General features: G+C 66.1%; 1 protein-coding gene across 1 annotated transcript in view; it reads left to right on the top strand.

Moving 5' to 3' along the window:
• slc9a6a (solute carrier family 9 member A6a) overlaps nucleotides 1-20,220 on the top strand; it is a 142,365-nt gene extending 122,145 nt beyond the window's left edge. Inside the window, exon 16 of the mRNA XM_070882067.1 lies at nucleotides 19,414-20,220. Within this exon, the coding sequence (XP_070738168.1) occupies nucleotides 19,414-19,683 (270 nt within the window). The 3' untranslated portion in view covers nucleotides 19,684-20,220. The remainder of the gene's footprint in view (nucleotides 1-19,413) is intronic.
• The last annotated feature ends 471 nt before the right edge of the window (nucleotides 20,221-20,691 follow it).

Raw genomic sequence — 20,691 nt, 5'->3', positions numbered from 1 at the left:
AGGAAGCGCCGCACTGTCGGAGGGGCAGTACTGAGGAAGCGCCGCACTGTCGGAGGGGCAGTGGTGAGGGAGCGCATCACTGTCTGAGGGGCAGTACTGACGGAGCGCTGCACTGTCGGAGGAGCGGTACTGAGGGAGCGCCGGACTGTCGGAGGGGCGTTATGAGGGAGCGCAGCACTGTCCGATGGGCGGTACTGAGGGAGCGCCGCACTGTCGGAGGGGCGGTACTGAGGGAGCGCAGCACTGTCGGAGGGGCGGTACTGAGGGAGCGCCGCACTGTCGGAGGGGCAGTGCTGAGGGAGTACCGCACTGTCGGAGGGGCAGTACTGAGGGAGCGCCGCACTGTCGTAGGGTCGGTACTGAGGGAGCGCCGCACTGTCGGAGGGTCGGTACTGAGGGAGCACCGCACTGTCGGAGGGGCGTTGCTGAGGGAGCGAGTCACTGTCGGAGGGGCAGTGCTGAGGGAGCGCTGCACTGTCGGAGGGGCAGTGCTGAGGGAGCGCCGCACTGTCGGAGTGGCGGTGCTGAGGGAGCGCCACACTGTCTGAGGGGCAGTAGTGAGGGAGAGCCGCACTGTCTGAGGGGCGATATTGAAGGAGCGCCGCACTGTCGGAGTGGCGGTGCTGAGGGAGCGCCACACTGTTGGAGGGGCAGTAGTGAGGGAGCGCTGCACTGTCGGATGGGCAGTAGTGAGGGAGCGCCGCACTGTCGGAGTGACAGTGCTGAGGGAGCGCTGCACGGTCGGAGGGGCAGTTCTGAGGGAGCGGCGCACTGTCGGAGGGACAGTGCTGAGGGAGCGCTGCACGGTCGGAGGGGCAGTTCTGAGGGAGCGGCGCACTGTCGGAGGGGCAGTTCTGAGGGAGCGCTGCACGGTCGGAGGGGCAGTTCTGAGGGAGCGCTGCACGGTCGGAGGGGCAGTTCTGAGGGAGCGGCGCACTGTCGGAGGGGCAGTAGTGAGTGAATGCCGCAGTGTCGGAGGGGCGGAACTGAGGGAGCGCCGACTGTCGGAGGGGCGGTACTGAGGGAGCGACGCACTGTCGGAGGGGCGGTACTGAGGGAGCGTCGCACTGTCGGAGGGGCCGTATGGAGGGAGCACCGCACTGTCGGAGGGGCAGTGCGGAGGGAGTGCCGCACTGTCGGAGGGGCAGTACTGAGGGAGCGCCGCACTGTCGTAGGGTCGGTACTGAGGGAGCGCCGCACTGTCGGAGGGTCGGTACTGAGGGAGCACCGCACTGTCGGAGGGGCGTTGCTGAGGGAGCGAGTCACTGTCGGAGGGGCAGTGCTGAGGGAGCGCTGCACTGTCGGAGGGACAGTGCTGAGGGAGCGCCGCACTGTCGGAGTGGCGGTGCTGAGGGAGCGCCACATTGTCTGAGGGGCAGTAGTGAGGGAGAGCCGCACTGTCTGAGGGGCGATATTGAGGGAGCGCCGCACTGTCGGAGTGGCGGTGCTGAGGGAGCGCCACATTGTCGGAGGGGCGGTACTGAGGGAGCGCAGCACTGTCGGAGGGGCGGTACTGAGGGAGCGCCGCACTGTCGGAGGGGCAGTGCTGAGGGAGTACCGCACTGTCGGAGGGGCAGTACTGAGGGAGCGCCGCACTGTCGTAGGGTCGGTACTGAGGGAGCGCCGCACTGTCGGAGGGTCGGTACTGAGGGAGCACCGCACTGTCGGAGGGGCGTTGCTGAGGGAGCGAGTCACTGTCGGAGGGGCAGTGCTGAGGGAGCGCTGCACTGTCGGAGGGGCAGTGCTGAGGGAGCGCCGCACAATCGGAGTGGCGGTGCTGAGGGAGCGCCACACTGTCTGAGGGGCAGTAGTGAGGGAGAGCCGCACTGTCTGAGGGGCGATATTGAGGGAGCGCCGCACTGTCGGAGTGGCGGTGCTGAGGGAGCGCCACACTGTTGGAGGGGCAGTAGTGAGGGAGCGCTGCACTGTCGGAGGGGCAGTAGTGAGGGAGCGCCGCACTGTCGGATGGGCAGTACTGAGGGAGCGACACACTGCCGAAGGGGCAGTGCTGAGGGAGCGGCGCACTGTCGGAGGGACAGTGCTGAGGGAGCGCTGCACGGTCGGAGGGGCAGTTCTGAGGGAGCGGCGCACTGTCGGAGGGGCAGTTCTGAGGGAGCGGCGCACTGTCGGAGGGGCAGTAGTGAGGGAGTACCGCACTGTCGGAGGGGCAGTGGTGAGGGAGCGCTGCACGGTCGGAGGGGCAGTTCTGAGGGAGCGGCGCACTGTCGGAGGGGCAGTTCTGAGGGAGCGGCGCACTGTCTGAGGGGCAGTACTGAGGAAGTGCCGCACTGTCTGAGGGGCAGTACTGAGGGAGCGCCGCACTGTCGGAGGGGCGAAACTGAGTGAATGCCGCAGTGTCGGAGGGGCGGAACTGAGGGAGTGCCGACTGTCGGAGGGGCGGTACTGAGGGAGCGCCGCATTGTCGGAGGGGCGGTATTGAGGGAGCATCGCACTGTCGGAGGGGCAGTACTGAGGGAGCGCCGCATGGTCGGAGGGGCAGTTCTGAGGGAGCGCCGCACCGTCGGAGGGGGAGTACTGAGGAAGCGCCGCAATGTCGGAGGGGCAATGGTGAGGGAGCGCCGCACTGTCGGAGGGGCAGTGGTGAGGGCACACCGGACTGTCGGAGGGGTGGTATTGAGCGAGCGCCGCACTGTTGGAGGGGCGGTACTGAGGGAGCGCTGCACTGTCGGAGGGGCAGTACTGAGGGAGTGCCGCACTGTCGGAGTGGTGGTACTGAGGGAGCGCCGCTCTACAGAGGGAGTGCCGCACTGTCGGAGGGGCGGTACTGAGGGAGCGCCGCGGTACTGAGGGAGAGCCGCACTGTCGGAGTGGCGGTACTGAGGGAGCGCCGCACTGTCGGAGGGTCGGTATTGAGGGAGCACCGCACTGTCGGTGGGGCAGCACTGAGGGAGCGCCGCACTGTCGGAAGGGCAGTAGTGAGGGAGCGCTGCACTGTTGGAGGGGCAGTACTGAGGGAGCGCTGCACTGTTGGAGGGGCAGTACTGAGGGAGCGCTGCACTGTTGGAGGGGCAGTACTGAGGGAGCGCTGCACTGTTGGAGGGGCAGTGCTGAGGGAGCGGCGCATTGTCGGAGGGGCAGTGCTGAGGGAGCGCCGCACTGTCGGAGGGGCAGTTCTGAGGAAGCGCCGCACTGTCGGAGGGGCAGTACTGAGGAAGCGCCGCACTGTCGGAGGGGCAGTGGTGAGGGAGCGCATCACTGTCTGAGGGGCAGTACTGACGGAGCGCTGCACTGTTGGAGGAGCGGTACTGAGGGAGCGCCGGACTGTCGGAGGGGCGTTATGAGGGAGCGCAGCACTGTCGGAGGGGCAGTAGTGAGGGAGTGCTGTACTGTCGGAGGGGCAGTACTGCGGGAGCGCCGCACTGATGGAGGGGCAGTGCTGATGGAGCGCAGCACTGTCGGAGGAGCGGTACTGAGGGATGGCCGCACTGTCGGAGGGGCGGTACTGAGGGAGCGCAGCACTGTCGGAGGGGCAGTACTGAGGGAGCGCCGCACTGTCGGAGGAGCGGTACTGAGGGATGGCCGCACTGTCGGAGGGGCGGTACTGAGGGAGCGCCGCACTGTCGGAGGGGCAGTGCTGAGGGAGTGCCGCACTGTCGGAGGGGCAGTCCTGAGGGAGCGCCGCACTGTCGTAGGGTCGGTACTGAGGGAGCGCCGCACTGTCGGAGGGTCGGTACTGAGGGAGCACCGCACTGTCGGAGGGGCGTTGCTGAGGGAGCGAGTCACTGTCGGAGGGGCAGTGCTGAGGGAGCGCTGCACTGTCGGAGGGGCAGTGCTGAGGGAGCGCCGCACTGTCGGAGTGGCGGTGCTGAGGGAGCGCCACATTGTCTGAGGGGCAGTAGTGAGGGAGAGCCGCACTGTCTGAGGGGCGATATTGAGGGAGCGCCGCACTGTCGGAGTGGCGGTGCTGAGGGAGCGCCACACTGTCGGAGGAGCGGTACTGAGGGAGCGCAGCACTGTCGGAGGGGCGGTACTGAGGGAGCGCCGCACTGTCGGAGGGGCAGTGCTGAGGGAGTACCGCACTGTCGGAGGGGCAGTACTGAGGGAGCGCCGCACTGTCGTAGGGTCGGTACTGAGGGAGCGCCGCACTGTCGGAGGGTCGGTACTGAGGGAGCACCGCACTGTCGGAGGGGCGTTGCTGAGGGAGCGAGTCACTGTCGGAGGGGCAGTGCTGAGGGAGCGCTGCACTGTCGGAGGGGCAGTGCTGAGGGAGCGCCGCACTGTCGGAGTGGCGGTGCTGAGGGAGCGCCACACTGTCTGAGGGGCAGTAGTGAGGGAGAGCCGCACTGTCTGAGGGGCGATATTGAGGGAGCGCCGCACTGTCGGAGTGGCGGTGCTGAGGGAGCGCCACACTGTTGGAGGGGCAGTAGTGAGGGAGCGCTGCACTGTCGGATGGGCAGTAGTGAGGGAGCGCCGCACTGTCGGAGGGACAGTGCTGAGGGAGCGCTGCACGGTCGGAGGGGCAGTTCTGAGGGAGCGGCGCACTGTCGGAGGGACAGTGCTGAGGGAGCGCTGCACGGTCGGAGGGGCAGTTCTGAGGGAGCAGCGCACTGTCGGAGGGGCAGTTCTGAGGGAGCGCTGCACGGTCGGAGGGGCAGTTCTGAGGGAGCGCTGCACGGTCGGAGGGGCAGTTCTGAGGGAGCGGCGCACTGTCGGAGGGGCAGTAGTGAGGGAGCGCCGCACTGTCGGAGGGGCAGTACTGAGGAAGCGCCGCACTGTCGGAGGGGCAGTGGTGAGGGAGCGCATCACTGAGGGGCAGTACTGACGGAGCGCCGCACTGTCGGAGGAGCGGCACTGAGGGAGCACCGCACTGTCGGAGGGGCGTTATGAGGGAGCGCAGCACTGTCGGAGGGGCAGTAGTGAGGGAGTGCTGTACTGTCGCAGGGACAGTACTGCGGGAGCGCCGCACTGATGGAGGGGCAGTGCTGATGGAGCGCAGCACTGTCGGAGGAGCGGTACTGAGGGATGGCCGCACTGTCGGAGGGGCAGTGCTGAGGGAGTACCGCACTGTCGGAGGGGCAGTACTGAGGGAGCGCCGCACTGTCGTAGGGTCGGTACTGAGGGAGCGCCGCACTGTCGGAGGGTCGGTACTGAGGGAGCAGCGCACTGTCGGAAGGGCGTTGCTGAGGGAGCGAGTTACTGTCGGAGGGGCAGTGCTGAGGGAGCGCTGCACTGTCGGAGGGGCAGTAGTGAGGGAGCGCCGCACTGTCGGAGGGACGGTACTGAGGGAGCGCCGCACTGTCGGAGGGGCGGTACTGAGTGAATGCCGCAGTGTCGGAGAGGCGGAACTGAGGGAGCTCCGACTGTCGGAGGGGCGGTACTGAGGGAGCGTCGCACTGTCGGAGGGGCGGTACTGAGGGAGCGACGCACTGTCGGAGGGGCGGTACTGAGGGAGCGTCGCACTGTCGGAGGGGCCGTACGGAGGGAGCACCGCACTGTCGGAGGGGCAGTGCGGAGGGAGCGCCGCACGGTCGGAGGGGCAATTCTGAGGGAGCGCCGCACCGTCGGAGGGGGAGTACTGAGGAAGCGCCGCAATGTCGGAGGGGCAATGGTGAGGGAGCGCCGCACTGTCGGAGGGGCAGTGGTGAGGGCACGCCAGACTGTTGGAGGGGCGGTACTGAGGGAGTGCCGCACTGTCGGAGGGGCGGTACTGAGGGAGCGCCGCGGTACTGAGGGAGAGCCGCACTGTCGGAGGGGCGGTACTGAGGGAGCGCCGCGGTACTGAGGGAGAGCCGCACTGTCGGAGTGGCGGTACTGAGGGAGCGCCGCACTGTCGGAGGGTCGGTATTGAGAGAGCACCGCACTGTCGGTGGGGCAGCACTGAGGGAGCGCTGCACTGTTGGAGGGGCAGTACTGAGGGAGCGCTGCACTGTTGGAGGGGCAGTACTGAGGGAGCGCTGCACTGTTGGAGAGGCAGTGCTGAGGGAGCGGCGCATTGTCGGAGGGGCAGTGCTGAGGGACCGCCGCACTGTCGGAGGGGCAGTGCTGAGGGAGCGCCGCACTGTTGGAGGGGCAGTGCTGAGGGAGCGGCGCATTGTCGGAGGGGCAGTGCTGAGGGAGCGCCGCACTGTCGGAGGGGCAGTTCTGAGGGAGCGCCGCACTGTCGGAGGGGCAGTACTGAGGAAGCGCCGCACTGTCGGAGGGGCAGTGGTGAGGGAGCGCATCACTGTCGGAGGGGCGGTACTGAGGGAGCGTCGCACTGTCGGGGGGGGCGGTACTGAGGGAACGTCGCACTGTCGGAGGGGCGTTGCTGAGGGAGCACCGCACTGTCGGAGGGACAGTACTGAGGGAGCGCCGCACTGTCGGAAGGGCGGTACTGAGGGAGCACCGCACTGTCGGAGGGGCGTTGCTGAGGGAGCACCGCACTGTCGGAGGGGCGTTGCTGAGGGAGCGAGTCACTGTCAGAGGGGCAGTGCTGAGGGAGCGCTGCACTGTCGGAGGGCCAGTGCTGAGGGAGCGCCGCACAGTCGGAGTGGCGGTGCTGAGGGAGCGCTGCACTGTTGGAGGGGCAGTAGTGAGGGAGCGCTGCACTGTCGGGGGGGGCAGTGGTGAGGGAGCGGCGCACTGTCGGGGGGGCATTACTGAGGGAACGTCGCACTGTCGTGGGGGCGGTACTCAGGGAGCGCCGCACTGTCGGAGGGGCGGTACTGAGGGAACGCCGCACTGTCGGAGGGGCAGTACTGAGGGAGCGACGCACTGTCGGAGGGTCGGTACTGAGGGAGCGCCGCACTGTCGTGGGGGCAGCACTGAGGGAGCGCCGCACTGTCTGAGGGGCAGTACTGAGGGAGCGCCAAACTTTCGTAGGGTCAGTACTGACAGAGCGCCGGACTGTCAGAGGGGCGGTACTGAGGGAACGCCGCACTGTCGGAGGGACAGTACTGCGGGAGCGCCGCACTGATGGAGGGGCAGTGCTGAAGGAGCGCAGCACTGTCGGAGGAGCGGTACTGAGGGATGGCCGCACTGTCGGAGGAGCGGTACTGAGGGATGGCCGCACTGTCGGAGGGGCGGTACTGAGGGAGCGTCGCACTGTCGGAGGATCGGTACTGAGGGAGCGACACACAGCCGGAGGGGCAGTGGTGAGGAAGCGCCGCACTGTCGGAGGGGCCGTACGGAGGGACCACCGCACTGTCGGAGGGGCAGTGCTCTGGGAGCGCTGCACTGTCGGAGGGGCAGTACTGAGGAAGCGCCGCACTGTCGGAGGGGCAGTGGTGAGGGAGCGCATCACTGTCTGAGGGGCAGTACTGACGGAGCGCCGCACTGTCGGAGGAGCGGTACTGAGGGAGCGCCGGCCTGTCGGAGGGGCGGTATTGAGGGAGCGCCGCACTGTCGGAGGGGCGACACTGAGGGAGCACCGCACTGTCGGAGGGGCGTTATGAGGGAGCGCAGCACTGTCGTGGGGGCGGTACAGAGGGAGCTCAGCACTGTCACAGGGGCGGTACTGAGGGAGCGCCGCACTGTCGGAGGAGCGGCACTGAGGGAGCGCCGCACTGTCGGAGGGTCGGTACTGAGGGGGCACCGCACTGTCGGAGGGGCGTTGCTGAGGGAGCGAGTCACTGTCAGAGGGGCAGTGCTGAGGGAGCGCTGCACTGTCGGAGGGGCGATATTGAGGGAGCGCCGCACAGTCGGAGTTGCGGTGCTGAGGGAGCGCCACACTGTTGGAGGGGCAGTAGTGAGGGAGCGCTGCACTGTCGGAGGGGCAGTAGTGAGGGAGCGCCGCACTGTCGGATGGGCAGTACTGAGGGAGCGACACACTGCCGAAGGGGCAGTGCTGAGGGAGCGGCGCACTGTCGGAGGGGCAGTTCTGAGGGAGCGGCGCACTGTCGGAGGGGCAATAGTGAGGGAGTACCGCACTGTCGGAGGGGCAGTGGTGAGGGAGCGGCGCACTGTCTGAGGGGCAGTACTGAGGGATCGCCGCACTGTCGGAGGGGCGAAACTGAGTGAATGCCGCAGTGTCGGAGGGGCGGAACTGAGGGAGTGCCGACTGTCGGAGGGGCGGTACTGAGGGAGCGCCGCACTGTCGGAGGGGCGGTATTGAGGGAGCGTCGCACTGTCGGAGGGGCGGTACTGAGGGAGCGCCGCACTGTCGGAGGGGCAGTACTGAGGGAGCGCCGCATGGTCGGAGGGGCAGTTCTGAGGGAGCGCCGCACCGTCGGAGGGGGAGTACTGAGGAAGCGCCGCAATGTCGGAGGGGCAATGGTGAGGGCACGCCGGACTGTCGGAGGGGTGGTATTGAGCGAGCGTCGCACTGTTGGAGGGGCGGTACTGAGGGAGCGCTGCACTGTCGGAGGGGCAGTACTGAGGGAGTGCCGCACTGTTGGAGGGGCGGTACTGAGGGAGCGCTGCACTGTCGGAGGGGCAGTACTGAGGGAGTGCCGCACTGTCGGAGTGGTGGTACTGAGGGAGCGCCGCTCTACAGAGGGAGTGCCGCACTGTCGGAGGGGCGGTACTGAGGGAGCGCCGCGGTACTGAGGGAGCGCCGCACTGTCGGAGTGGCGGTACTGAGGGAGCGCCGCACTGTCGGAGGGTCGGTATTGAGGGAGCACCGCACTGTCGGTGGGGCAGCACTGAGGGAGCGCCGCACTGTCGGGGGGGCAGCACTGAGGGAGCGCCGCACTGTCGGAAGGGCAGTAGTGAGGGAGCGCTGCACTGTTGGAGGGGCAGTACTGAGGGAGCGCTGCACTGTTGGAGGGGCAGTACTGAGGGAGCGCTGCACTGTTGGAGGGGCAGTGCTGAGGGAGCGGCGCATTGTCGGAGGGGCAGTGCTGAGGGAGCGCCGCACTGTCGGAGGGGCAGTTCTGAGGGAGCGCCGCACTGTCAGAGGGGCAGTACTGAGGAAACGCCGCACTGTCGGAGGGGCAGTGGTGAGGGAGCGCATCACTGTCTGAGGGGCAGTACTGACGGAGCGCTGCACTGTCGGAGGAGCGGTACTGAGGGAGCGCCGGACTGTCGGAGGGGCGTTATGAGGGAGCGCAGCACTGTCGGAGGGGCAGTAGTGAGGGAGTGCTGTACTGTCGGAGGGGCAGTACTGCGGGAGCGGCGCACTGATGGAGGGGCGTTGCTGAGGGAGCGAGTCACTGTCGGAGGGGCAGTAGTGAGGGAGAGCCGCACTGTCTGAGGGGCGATATTGAGGGAGCACCGCACTGTCGGAGTGGCGGTGCTGAGGGAGCGCCACACTGTTGGAGGGGCAGTAGTGAGGGAGCGCTGCACTGTCGGATGGGCAGTAGTGAGGGAGCGCCGCACTGTCGGAGGGACAGTGCTGAGGGAGCGCTGCACGGTCGGAGGGGCAGTTCTGAGAGAACGGCGCACTGTCGGAGGGACAGTGCTGAGGGAGCGCTGCACGGTCGGAGGGGCAGTTCTGAGGGAGCGGCGCACTGTCGGAGGGGCAGTTCTGAGGGAGCGCTGCACGGTCGGAGGGGCAGTTCTGAGGGAGCGGCGCACTGTCGGAGGGGCAGTAGTGAGGGAGCGCCGCACTGTCGGAGGGGCGGTACTGAGTGAATGCCGCAGTGTCGGAGGGGCGGAACTGAGGGAGCGCCGACTGTCGGAGGGGCGGTACTGAGGGAGCGTCGCACTGTCGGAGGGGCGGTACTGAGGGAGCGACGCACTGTCGGAGGGGCGGTACTGAGGGAGCGTCGCACTGTCGGAGGGGCCGTACGGAGGGAGCACCGCACTGTCGGAGGGGCAGTGCGGAGGGAGCGCCGCACGGTCGGAGGGGCAATTCTGAGGGAGCGCCGCACCGTCGGAGGGGGAGTACTGAGGAAGCGCCGCAATGTCGGAGGGGCAATGGTGAGGGAGCGCCGCACTGTCGGAGGGGTAGTGGTGAGGGCATGCCAGACTGTTGGAGGGGCGGTATTGAGCGAGCGCCGCACTGTTGGAGGGGCAGTACTGAGGGAGCGCCGCACTGTCGGAGGGGCGGTACTGAGGGAGTGCCGCACTGTCGGAGGGGCGGTACTGAGGGAGCGCCGCGGTACTGAGGGAGCGCCGCACTGTCGGAGGGACAGTGCTGAGGGAGCGCTGCACGGTCGGAGGGGCAGTTCTGAGGGAGCGGCGCACTGTCGGAGGGGCAGTTCTGAGGGATCTCTGCATGGTCGGAGGGGCGGTACTGAGGGAGTGCCGCACTGTCGGAGGGGCGGTACTGAGGGAGCGCCGCAGTGTCGGAGGGACGGTACTGAGGGAGTGGCGCACTGTCGAAGGGGCAGCACTGAGGGAGTGCCGCACTGTCGGAGGGGCCGTACTGAGGGAGAGCTGCACTGTCGGTGGGGCAGTGCGGAGGGAGCGCCGCACGGTCGGAGGGGCAATTCTGAGGGAGCGCCGCACCGTCGGAGGGGGAGTACTGAGGAAGCGCCGCAATGTCGGAGGGGCAATGGTGAGGGAGCGCCGCACTGTCGGAGGGGTAGTGGTGAGGGCACGCCAGACTGTTGGAGGGGCGGTATTGAGCGAGCGCCGCACTGTTGGAGGGGCAGTACTGAGGGAGCGCCGCACTGTCGGAGGGGCGGTACTGAGGGAGTGCCGCACTGTCGGAGGGGCGGTACTGAGGGAGCGCCGCGGTACTGAGGGAGCGCCGCACTGTCGGAGGGACAGTGCTGAGGGAGCGCTGCACGGTCGGAGGGGCAGTTCTGAGGGAGCGGCGCACTGTCGGAGGGGCAGTTCTGAGGGAGCGCTGCATGGTCGGAGGGGCGGTACTGAGGGAGTGCCGCACTGTCGGAGGGGCGGTACTGAGGGAGCGCCGCAGTGTCGGAGGGACGGTACTGAGGGAGTGGCGCACTGTCGAAGGGGCAGCACTGAGGGAGTGCCGCACTGTCGGAGGGGCCGTACTGAGGGAGAGCTGCACTGTCGGTGGGGCGGTACTGATGGAGCGCCGCGGTACTGAGGGATTGCCGTAATGGGAGCGCAGCAATGTCGGAGGGGCGGTACTGAGGGAGCGGCGCAACTGTCGGAGGGGCAGTACTGAGGGAGTGCCGCACTGGCGGAGGGGCGGTACTGAGGGAGCGGCGCACTGTCGGAGGGGCGGTACTGAGGGAGCGGCGCACTGTCGGAGGGGCAGTACTGAGGGAGTGCCGCACTGGCGGAGGGGCGGTACTGAGGGAGCGGCGCACTGTCGGAGGGGCGGTACTGAGGGAGCGGCGCACTGTCGGAGGGGCAGTACTGAGGGAGCGGCGCACTGTCGGAGGGGCGGTACTGAGGGAGCGGCGCACTGTCGGAGGGGCAGTACTGAGGGAGCGCCGAACTGTCGGAGGGGCAGTAGTGAGGGAGCGCTGCACTAATGGAGGGGCAGTGCGGAGGGAGCACCGGAATGTCGGAGGGGCGGTACTGAGGGAACGCCGCAGTACTGAGGATGGGGATGTACTGAGGGAGACCCGCGGTACTGAGGGAGTGCCGCACTGTCGGAGGGGCAATGCTGAGGGAACGCCGCACTGTCGAAGAGGCGGTACTGAGGAAGCGCCTCACTGTCGGAGGGGCAGTACTGAGGGAATGCCACACTGTCGGAGGGGCAGTACTGAGGGAGTGGCCTCACTGTCGGAGGAGCGGTACTGAGGGAGCGCCGCACTGTCGGAGGAGCAGTGCTGATGGAGCGCCACACTGTCAGAGGGACGGTACTAAGGGAGTGCCGCACTGTCGGAGGAGCAGTGCTGATGGAGCGCCGCAGTGTCGGGGGGCGGTACTAAGGGAGTGCCGCACTGTCGGAGGGGCGGTCCTGAGGTAGTGCCACACTGTCGGAGGGGCAGTGCTGAGGGAGCGCCGCACAGTCTGAGGGGCAGGACTGAGGGAGTGCTGCAGTGTCGGAGGGGCGGTACTGAGGGAGTGCCGCACTGTCGGAGGGGCGGTACTGAGGGAATGCAGTTCTGAAGGAGTGCAGCACTGTTGGAGGGGCAGTACTGAGGGAGCGCCGCACTGTCAGGGGCATACTGAGGGAATGCAGTTCTGAGGGAGTACAGCACTGTCGGAGGGGCGGTACTGAGGGAGCGTTGCACTGCCGGAGGGGCACTGCTGAGGGAACACCGCACTGTCAGAGGGGCAGTATTGAGGGAGCGCCGCACGTCGGGGGCAGTACTGAGGGAGTGCTGCACTGTCGGAGGGGCAGTACTGAGGAAATGCAGTTCTGAGGGAGTGCAGCACTGTCGGAGGGGCAGTACTGAGTAGTGCCGCACTGTCAGAGGGGCAGTACTGAGGGAGCTTTGCACTGTCGGAGGGGCAGTACTGAGGGAGCGCCGCACTGTCAGAGGGGCAGTACTGGGGGCGCGCAGCACTATCCGAGGGGCAGTCCTAAGGGAGCGCCGCACTGTCGGAGGGGCAATACTGAGGGAGCTTTGCACTGTTGTAGGGGCAGTACTGAGGGAGCACCGCACTGTTGTCGGGTCAGTACTGGGGGAGCGCCGAAGGGTCGGAGGGGCAGTCCTGAGGGAGCGCCGCACTGTCGGAGGGGCAATACTATCTGAGTTCCGCACTGTCGGAGGAGCACTACTGAGGGAGCTCCACACTGTCGGAGGGGCAGTACTGAGGGAGCGCCGCACTGTCGGAGGGGCAATACTGAGGGTGTGCTGCATGGTCTGACGGGCAGGACTGAGGGAGCGCTGCACTGTTGCAGGGGCAGTACTGAGGGAGCGCTGCACTGTCGGAGGGGCAGTGCTGAGGGAGCGCGCAGTGTCGGAGGGACGGTACTGAGGGAGTTGCGCACTGTCGAAGGGGCAGCACTGAAGGAGCGCCGCACTGTCGGAGGGGCCGTACTGAGGGAGAGCTGCACTGTCGGTGGGGCGGTACTGAGGGAGCGCCGCGGTACTGAGGGTTTGCTGTACTGGGAGCGCAGCAATGTCGGAGGGGCGGTACTGAGGGAGCGGCGCACTGTCGGAGGAGCAGTACTGAGGGAGTGCCGCACTGTTGGAGGGGCGGTACTGAGGGAGCGGCGCACTGTCGGAGGGGCAGTACTGAGGGAGCGCTGAACTGTCGGAGGGGCAGTGCGGAGGGAGCACCGGAATGTCGGAGGGGCGGTACTCAGGGAACGCCGCAGTACTGAGGATGGGGAGGTACTGAGGGAGACCCGCGGTACTGAGGAAGTGCCGCACTGTCGGAGGGGCAATGCTGAGGGAGCGCCGCACTGTCGGAGGGGCGTTACTGAGGGAGTGCCACACTGTCGGAGGGGCAGTACTGAGGGAGCGCCTCACTGTCGGAGGGGCGGTACTGAGGGAGCGCCGCACTGTCGGAGGAGCAGTGCTGAGGAAGCGCCGCAGTGTCGGGAGGCGGTACTGAGGGAACGCAGCACTGTCGGAGGGGCAGTCGTGAGGGAGCGCTGCAGTGTCGGAGGGGCAGTGCTGAGGGAGCGCCGCACTATCGGAGGGGCAGTGCTGAGGGAGCGCCGCACTGTCAGAGGGGCGGTCCTGAGTGAGTGCCACACTGTCGGAGGGGCGGTCCTGAGGTAGTGCCGCACAGTCTGAGGGGCAGTACTGAGGGAGTGCTGCAGTGTCGGAGGGGCGGTACTGAGGGAGCGCCGCACTGTTAGGGGCGTACTGAGGGAATGCAGTTCTGAGGGAGTGCAGCACTGTCGGAGGGGCAGTACTGAGGGAGCGCCGCACTGTCAGGGGCGTACTGAGGGAATGCAGTTCTGAGGGAGTGCAACACTGTCGGAGGGGCGGTACTGAGGGAGCGTTGCACTGCCGGAGGGGCACTGCTGAGGGAACACCGCACTGTCGGAGGGGCGGTACTGAGGGAGCGGCGCACTGTCGGAGGGGCAGTACTGAGGGAGCGCTGAACTGTCGGAGGGGCAGTAGTGAGGGAGCGCTGCACTGTTGGAGGGGCAGTACTGAGGGAGCGCTGCACTAATGGAGGGACAGTGCGGAGGGAGCACCGGAATGTCGGAGGGGCGGTACTGAGGGAGCGCTGCAGTACTGAGGATGGGGAGGTACTGAGGGAGACCCGCGGTACTGAGGGAGTGCCGCACTGTTGGAGGTGCAATGCTGAGGGAGCGCCGCACTGTCGAATAGGCGGTAGTGAGGGAGCGCCTCACTGTTGGAGGGGCGGTACTGAGGGAGCGCCACACTGTCGGAGGGGCAGTACTGAGGGATCGCCGCACAGTCTGAGGGGCAGTACTGAGGGGAGTGCCGCAGTGTCGGAGGGGCGGTACTGAGGGAGTGCCGCACTGTCAGGGGCATACTGAGGGAATGCAGTTCTGAGGGACTGCAGCACTGTCGGAGGGGCGGTACTGAGGGAGCGCCGCACTGTCAGGGACATACTGAGGGAATGCAGTTCTGAGGGACTGCAGCACTGTCGGAGGGGCGGTACTGAGGGAGCGTTGCACTGCCGGAGGGGCACTGCTGAGGGAACACCGCACTGTCGGAGGGGCAGTATTGAGGGAGCGCCGCACTGTCGGGGGCAGTACTGAGGGAGTGCTGCACTGTCGGAGGGGCAGTACTGAGGGAGCGCCGCACTGTTGTAGGGTCAGTACTGAGGGAGTGCTGCACGGTCTGACGGGCAGTACTGAGGGAGCACCGCACTGTTGGAGGAGCAGTAATGAGGGAGCGCCGCACTGTCGGAGGGGCAGTACTGACGGAGTGCCGCATTGTCAGAGGAGCAGTACTGAGGGAGTGCCGCAGGGTCGGAGGGGTGGTGCTGAGGGAGCTCCGCACTGTCGGAGGGGCGGTTCTGAGGGAGCGGCGCACTGTCGGAGGGGCAGTACTGAGGCAGCGCTGAACTGTCGGAGGGGCAGTAGTGAGGGAGCGCTGCACTGTTGCAGGGGCAGTACTGAGGGAGCGCCGCACTGATGGAGGGGCAGTACTGATGGAGCGCCGCACTGTCGGTGGGGCGGTATTGAGGGAGCGCCGCGGTACTGAGGGATTGCCATACTGGGAGCGCAGCAATGTCGGAGGGGCGGTACTGAGGGAGCGCCGCGGTACTGAGGGATTGCCGTACTGGGAGCGCCGCACTGTCGGAGGGGCCGTACTGTCGGTGGGGCGGTACTGAGAGAGCGCCGCGGTACTGAGGGATTGCCGTACTGGGAGCGCAGCAATGTCGGAGGGGCGGTACTGAGAGAGCGCTGCGGTACTGAGGGATTGCCGTACTGGGAGCGCAGCAATGTCGGAGGGGCGGTACTGAGGGAGCGGCGCGCTGTTGGAGGGGCAGTACTGAGGGAGTGCCGCACTGTCGGAGGGGCGGTACTGAGGGAGCGGCGCATTGTCGGAGGGGCAGTACTGAGGGAGCGCTGAACTGTCAGAGGGGCAGTAGTGAGGGAGCGCTGCACTGTTGGAGGGGCAGTACTGAGGGAGCGCTGCACTAATGGAGGGGCAGTGCGGAGGGAGCACCGGAATGTCGGAGGGGCGGTACTGAGGGAACGCCGCAGTACTGAGGATGGGGAGGTACTGAAGGAGACCCGCGGTACTGAGGGAACGCCGCACTGTCGAAGAGGCGGTACTGAGGAAGCGCCTCACTGTCGGAGGGGCGGTACTGAGGGAGTGCCACACTGTCGGAGGGGCAGTACTGAGGGAGCGCCTCACTGTCGGAGGGGCGGTACTGAGGGAGCGCCGCACTGTCGGAGGAGCAGTGCTGATGGAGCGCCGCAGTGTCGGGGGGCGGTACTGAGGGAGCGCAGCAGTGTCGGAGGGGCAGTGCTGAGGGAGCGCCGCACTGTCAGAGGGGTGGTACTAAGGGAGTGCCGCACTGTCGGAGGGGCGGTCCTGAGGTAGTGCCACACTGTCGGAGGGGCAGTGCTGAGGGAGCGCCGCACAGTCTGAGGTGCAGGACTGAGGGAGTGCCGCAGGGTCGGAGGGGCGGTACTGAGGGAGTGCCGCACTGTCGGAGGGGCGGTACTGAGGGAACACCGCACTGTCGGAGGGGCAGTATTGAGGGAGTGCCGCACTGTCGGGGGCAGTTCTGAGGGAGTGCAGCACTGTCGGAGGGGCAGTACTGAGTAGTGCCGCACTGTCAGAGGGATAGTACTGAGGGAGCGACGCACTGTCGGAAGAGCAGTACTGATGCAGCGCCGCACTGTCGGAGGGGCAGTACTGAGGGAGCTTTGCACTGTTGGAGGGGCAGTACTGAGGGAGCACCGCACTGTCAGAGGGGCAGTACTGGGGGCGCGCCGCACTGTCTGAGGGGCACTACTGAGGGAGCTCCGCACTGTCGGAGGGGCTGTACTGAGGGAGCTTTGCACTGTTGTAGGGGCAGTACTGAGGGAGCGCCGCACTGTTGTAGGGTCAGTACTGGGGGAGCGCCGCAGGATCGGAGGGGCAGTCCTGAGGGAGCGCCGCACTGTCGGAGGGGCAGTACTGTCTGAGTTCCGCACTGTCGGAGGAGCACTACTGAGGGAGTGCTGCATGGTCTGACGGGCAGTACTGAGGGAGCGCTGCACTGTTGCAGGGGCAGTACTGAGGGAGCGCCGCACTGTCGGAGGGGCAGTGCTGAGGGAGCGCCGCAGTGTCGGAGGGACGGTACTGAGGGAGTGGCGCACTGTCGGAGGGGCCGTACTGAGGGAGAGCTGCACTGTCGGTAGGGCGGTACTGAGGGAGCGCCGCGGTACTGAGGGATTGCCGTACTGGGAGCGCAGCAATGTCGGAGGGGCGGTACTGAGGGAGCGGCGCACTGTCGGAGGGGCAGTACTGAGGGAGTGCCGCACTGTCGGAGGGGCGGTACTGAGGGAGCGGCGCACTGTCGGAGGGGCAGTACTGAGGGAGCGCTGAACTGTCGGATGGGCAGTAGTGAGGGAGTGCTGCACTGTTGGAGGGGCAGTACTGAGGGAGCGCTGCACTAATGGAGGGGCAGTGCGGAGGGAGCACCGGAATGTCGGAGGGGCGATACTGAGAGAACGCCGCAGTACTGAGGATGGGGAGGTACTGAGGGAGACCCGCGGTACTGAGGGAGTGCCACACTGTCGGAGGGGCAATGCTGAGGGAGCGCCTCACTGTCGGAGGGGCGGTACTGAGGGAATGCCACACTGTCGGAGGGGCAGTACTGAGGGAGCGCCTCACTGTCGGAGGGGCGGTACTGAGGGAGCGCCGCACTGTCGGAGGGGCAGTCGCGAGGGAGCGCTGCAGTGTCGGAGGGGCAGTGCTGAGGGAGCGCCGCACTATGGGAGGGGCAGTACTGAGGGAGCGGCGCACTGTCAGAGGGGCGGTCTTGAGTGAGTGCCACACTGTCGGATGGGCGGTCCTGAGGGAGCGCCGCACAGTCTGAGGGGCAGTACTGAGGGAGTGCTGCCGTGTCGGAGGGGCGGTACTGAGGGAGTGCCGCACTGTCGGAGGAGCGGTACTGAGGTAGCGCCACACTGTCGGCGGAGCAGTATTGAGGGAATGCAGTTCTGAGGGAGTGCAGCACTGTCGGAGGGGCGGTACTGAGGGAATGCAGTTCTGAGGGAGTGCAGCACTGTTGGAGGGGCAGTACTGAGGGAGCGCCGCACTGTCAGGGGCATACTGAGGGAATGCAGTTCTGAGGGAGTGCAGCACTGTCGGAGGGGCGGTACTGAGGGAGCGTTGCACTGCCGGAGGGGCACTGCTGAGGGAACACCGCACTGTCGGAGGGGCAGTATTGAGGGAGCGCCGCACTGTCGGAGGCAGTACTGAGGGAGTGCTGCACTGTCGGAGGGGCAGTACTGAGGAAATGCAGTTCTGAGGGAGTGCAGCACTGTTGGAGGGGCAGTACTGAGTAGTGCCGCACTGTCAGAGAGATAGTACTGAGGGAGCGGCGCACTGTCGGAGGGGCAGTACTGAGGGAGTGCCGCACTGTCGGAGGGGCGCTACTGAGGGAGCGGCGCACTGTCGGAGGGGCAGTACTGAGGGAGCGCTGAACTGTCGGAGGGGCAGTAGTGAGGGAGTGCTGCACTGTTGGAGGGGCAGTACTGAGGGAGCACTGCACTACTGGAGGGGCAGTGCGGAGGGAGCACCAGAATGTCGGAGGGGCGGTACTGAGGGAGCGCCGCAGTACTGAGGACGGGGAGGTACTGAGGGAGACCCGCGGTACTGAGGGAGCGTCTCACTGTTGGAGGGGCGGTACTGAGGGAGTGCCACACTGTCGGAGGGGCAGTACTGAGGGAGCGCCTCACTGTCGGAGGGGCGGTACTGAGGGAGCGGCGCACTGTCGGAGGGGCAGTGCTGAGGGAGCGCCGCAGTGTCGGGGGGCCGTACTGAGGGAGAGCTGCACAGTCGGAGGGGCGGTACTGAGGGAGCGCCGCGGTACTGAGGGAGTGCCGTACTGGGAGCGCCGCAATGTCGGAGGGGCGGTACTGAGGGAGCGGCGCACTGTTGGAGGGGCAGTACTGAGGGAGCGTTGCACTGATGGAGGGGCAGTGCGGAGGGAGCACCGGAATGTCGGAGGGGCGGTACTGAGGGAGCGCCGCGGTACTGAGGGAGTGCTGCACTGTCGGAGGGGCAATGCTGAGGGAGCGCCGCACTGTCGAAGAGGCGGTACTGAGGGAGCGCCGCACTGTCGGAGGGGCGGTACTGAGGGAGTGCCACACTGTCGGAGGGGCAGTACTGAGGGAGCGCCTCACTGTCGGAGGGGCGGTACTGAGGGAGCGCAGCACTGTCGGTGGGGCAGTAGTGAGGGAGCGCTGCAGTGTCGGGTCGGTGGGGCAGTAGTGAGGGAGCGCTGCAGTGTCGGAGGGGCAGTGCTGAGTGAGCGCCGCACTGTCGGAGGGGCAGTGCTAAGGGAGCACCGCACTGTCGGAGGGGCAGTACTGAAGGAGCGCCGCACTGTCGGAGGGGCGGTACTGAAGGAGTGCCGCACTGTTGGCGGGGCAGTGCTGAGTGAGCGCCGCACTGTCAGAGGGGCAGTACTGCGGGAGTGCCGCACTGTCGGAGGGGCAGTACTGCGGGAGTGCGGCACTGTCGGAGGGGCAGTACTGCGGGAGTGCCGCACTGTCGGAAGGGCAGTACTGCGGGAGTGCCGCACTGTCGGAGGGGCAGTACTGCGGGAGTGCCGCACTGTCGGAGGGGCAGTACTGCGGGAGTGCCGCACTGTTCGAGGGGTGGTACTGAGGCAGCGATGCACTGTTGGAGGGGCGGTACTGAGGGAGCGACGCACTTTCGGAGGGGCAGTACTGAGGGTGCACCGCACTGTCGGATGGGCAGTACTGAGGGAGCGCTGCATTGTCAGAGGGGCCGTCTTTTGGATGAGACGTTCAACCGAGGCCCTGTCTGCTTTCTCAAGTGGATGTAAAAGATGCCATGGCACTATTTCGAAGAATAGCAGGGGAGGTGCCTTGGTCAATATTCATCCCGCTATCCACATCACTGAAACAGATTATCTGGGTCATTATCACATTGCTGTGTGTGGGAGCTTGCTGTGCGCATATTGGCTGCCGTTGCCTGCATTACAACAGTGACTACACTCCAAAAGGACTTAATTGGCTGTAAATTGCTTTGCGACATCCGGTGATGGTGAAAGGCGTTATTTAAATGCAAGTCTTTGTGTTCTCAGAACCAGGAGCAGCTGAAGGACGATGACTCGGATCTGATTCTGAACGATGGCGATGTCAGCCTGACCTATGGGGACTCCACCGTTAGCAGCACCACCGAGTCCTCCAGCACCGCGTTCGATCGCAGGAACCTCATCCACAGCCTGGAGGATGGCGAGGATGGGGAGCAGGAGCCGGTGGCCAGGGGCCTGAGGCTCGCCCTCCCTGTGGGCAATCCCCAAGCGGCCCTGACCCTGGAGGTGGCGGAGAATCGCCGGCCTCAGCCGCTGTAAGCCGAGGCTCGTTGGCTGGTCCTAGCTCTCCCTGCACCCGGCCTCCGCTCAGTGCCCGCCCACCCCTCAATATTGCAGAGTTGGACAGGCGCTATTTCATATTCTGTAGGCCATGGCGTTTGACAGATTGAATGTTCCTCTCGGATGGAGCAAAGACCAGACAGTTACATATTTCAGATCTAAGTGGATTGTATTTAAAGCAGGGAGAGCCAGCCACTGCCACCCCTTTCCCCGTGTTTAAACAATCTGCCCTCCCTCCAACTTCTGACCTTAGCCAGGGCTGGGGCAGGCCAGCTGCTTGCTGCTGACTGAACACGCTGCAGTTTGTGGCCTGTGTCCCTGGCCTGAACCAGCTCCACTCACATCTGCTTTAATGTGCCCCATTCTGCCCTGTGTGTGTCGGGATCCAAGTCTGGACCTGCTCCACATTTGGTCCGCCTTTAGCTCCATTTACACCTCCCCCGGGTCAAGGCACAGACTCGCTGCCTGTGGCTGTTTCTGTGGATTTCAGTGCTGAGGAGTGGATGGTTTCTGCCTCTGGTGGGTGAGGGGCGGGAGGGTGAGGAGGGCGGGGGGTTGGAGAGCGAGGTGCAGAATGGAGTCACCTTTCCTCACTTATTGTGACCTTTCCCTCAGATGCCCATTGATGCCGAGGCCTGTCTGAAATGAAATGATGAGATATGTATCAGTCAGAGCCGGGAATGGTTTGGTCGTGGGGTAACGCTGGGACTGTGGGGTAATGCTGGCACTGTGGGGTAATGCTGGCACTGTGGGGTAATGCCGGCACTGTGGGGTAATGCTGGGACTGTGGGGTAATGCAGGAACTGTGGGGCAACGCTGGGACTGTGGGGTAACGCTGGGAGACTGTGGGGCAATGCTGGGACTGTGGGGTAATGCCGGCACTGTGGGGTAACGCTGGGACTGTGGGGTAATGCAGGAACTGTGGGGTAACGCTGGGACTGTGGGGTAATGCTGGGACTGTGGGGTAATGCTGGGACTGTGGGGCAA

This window comes from Pristiophorus japonicus, chromosome 6, assembly GCF_044704955.1.
Source record: "Pristiophorus japonicus isolate sPriJap1 chromosome 6, sPriJap1.hap1, whole genome shotgun sequence".
NCBI lineage: Eukaryota > Metazoa > Chordata > Chondrichthyes > Pristiophoridae > Pristiophorus > Pristiophorus japonicus.
The sequence above is the reverse complement of the archived record's forward strand: the minus strand, read 5'-3'. Positions and strand labels throughout refer to the sequence as shown.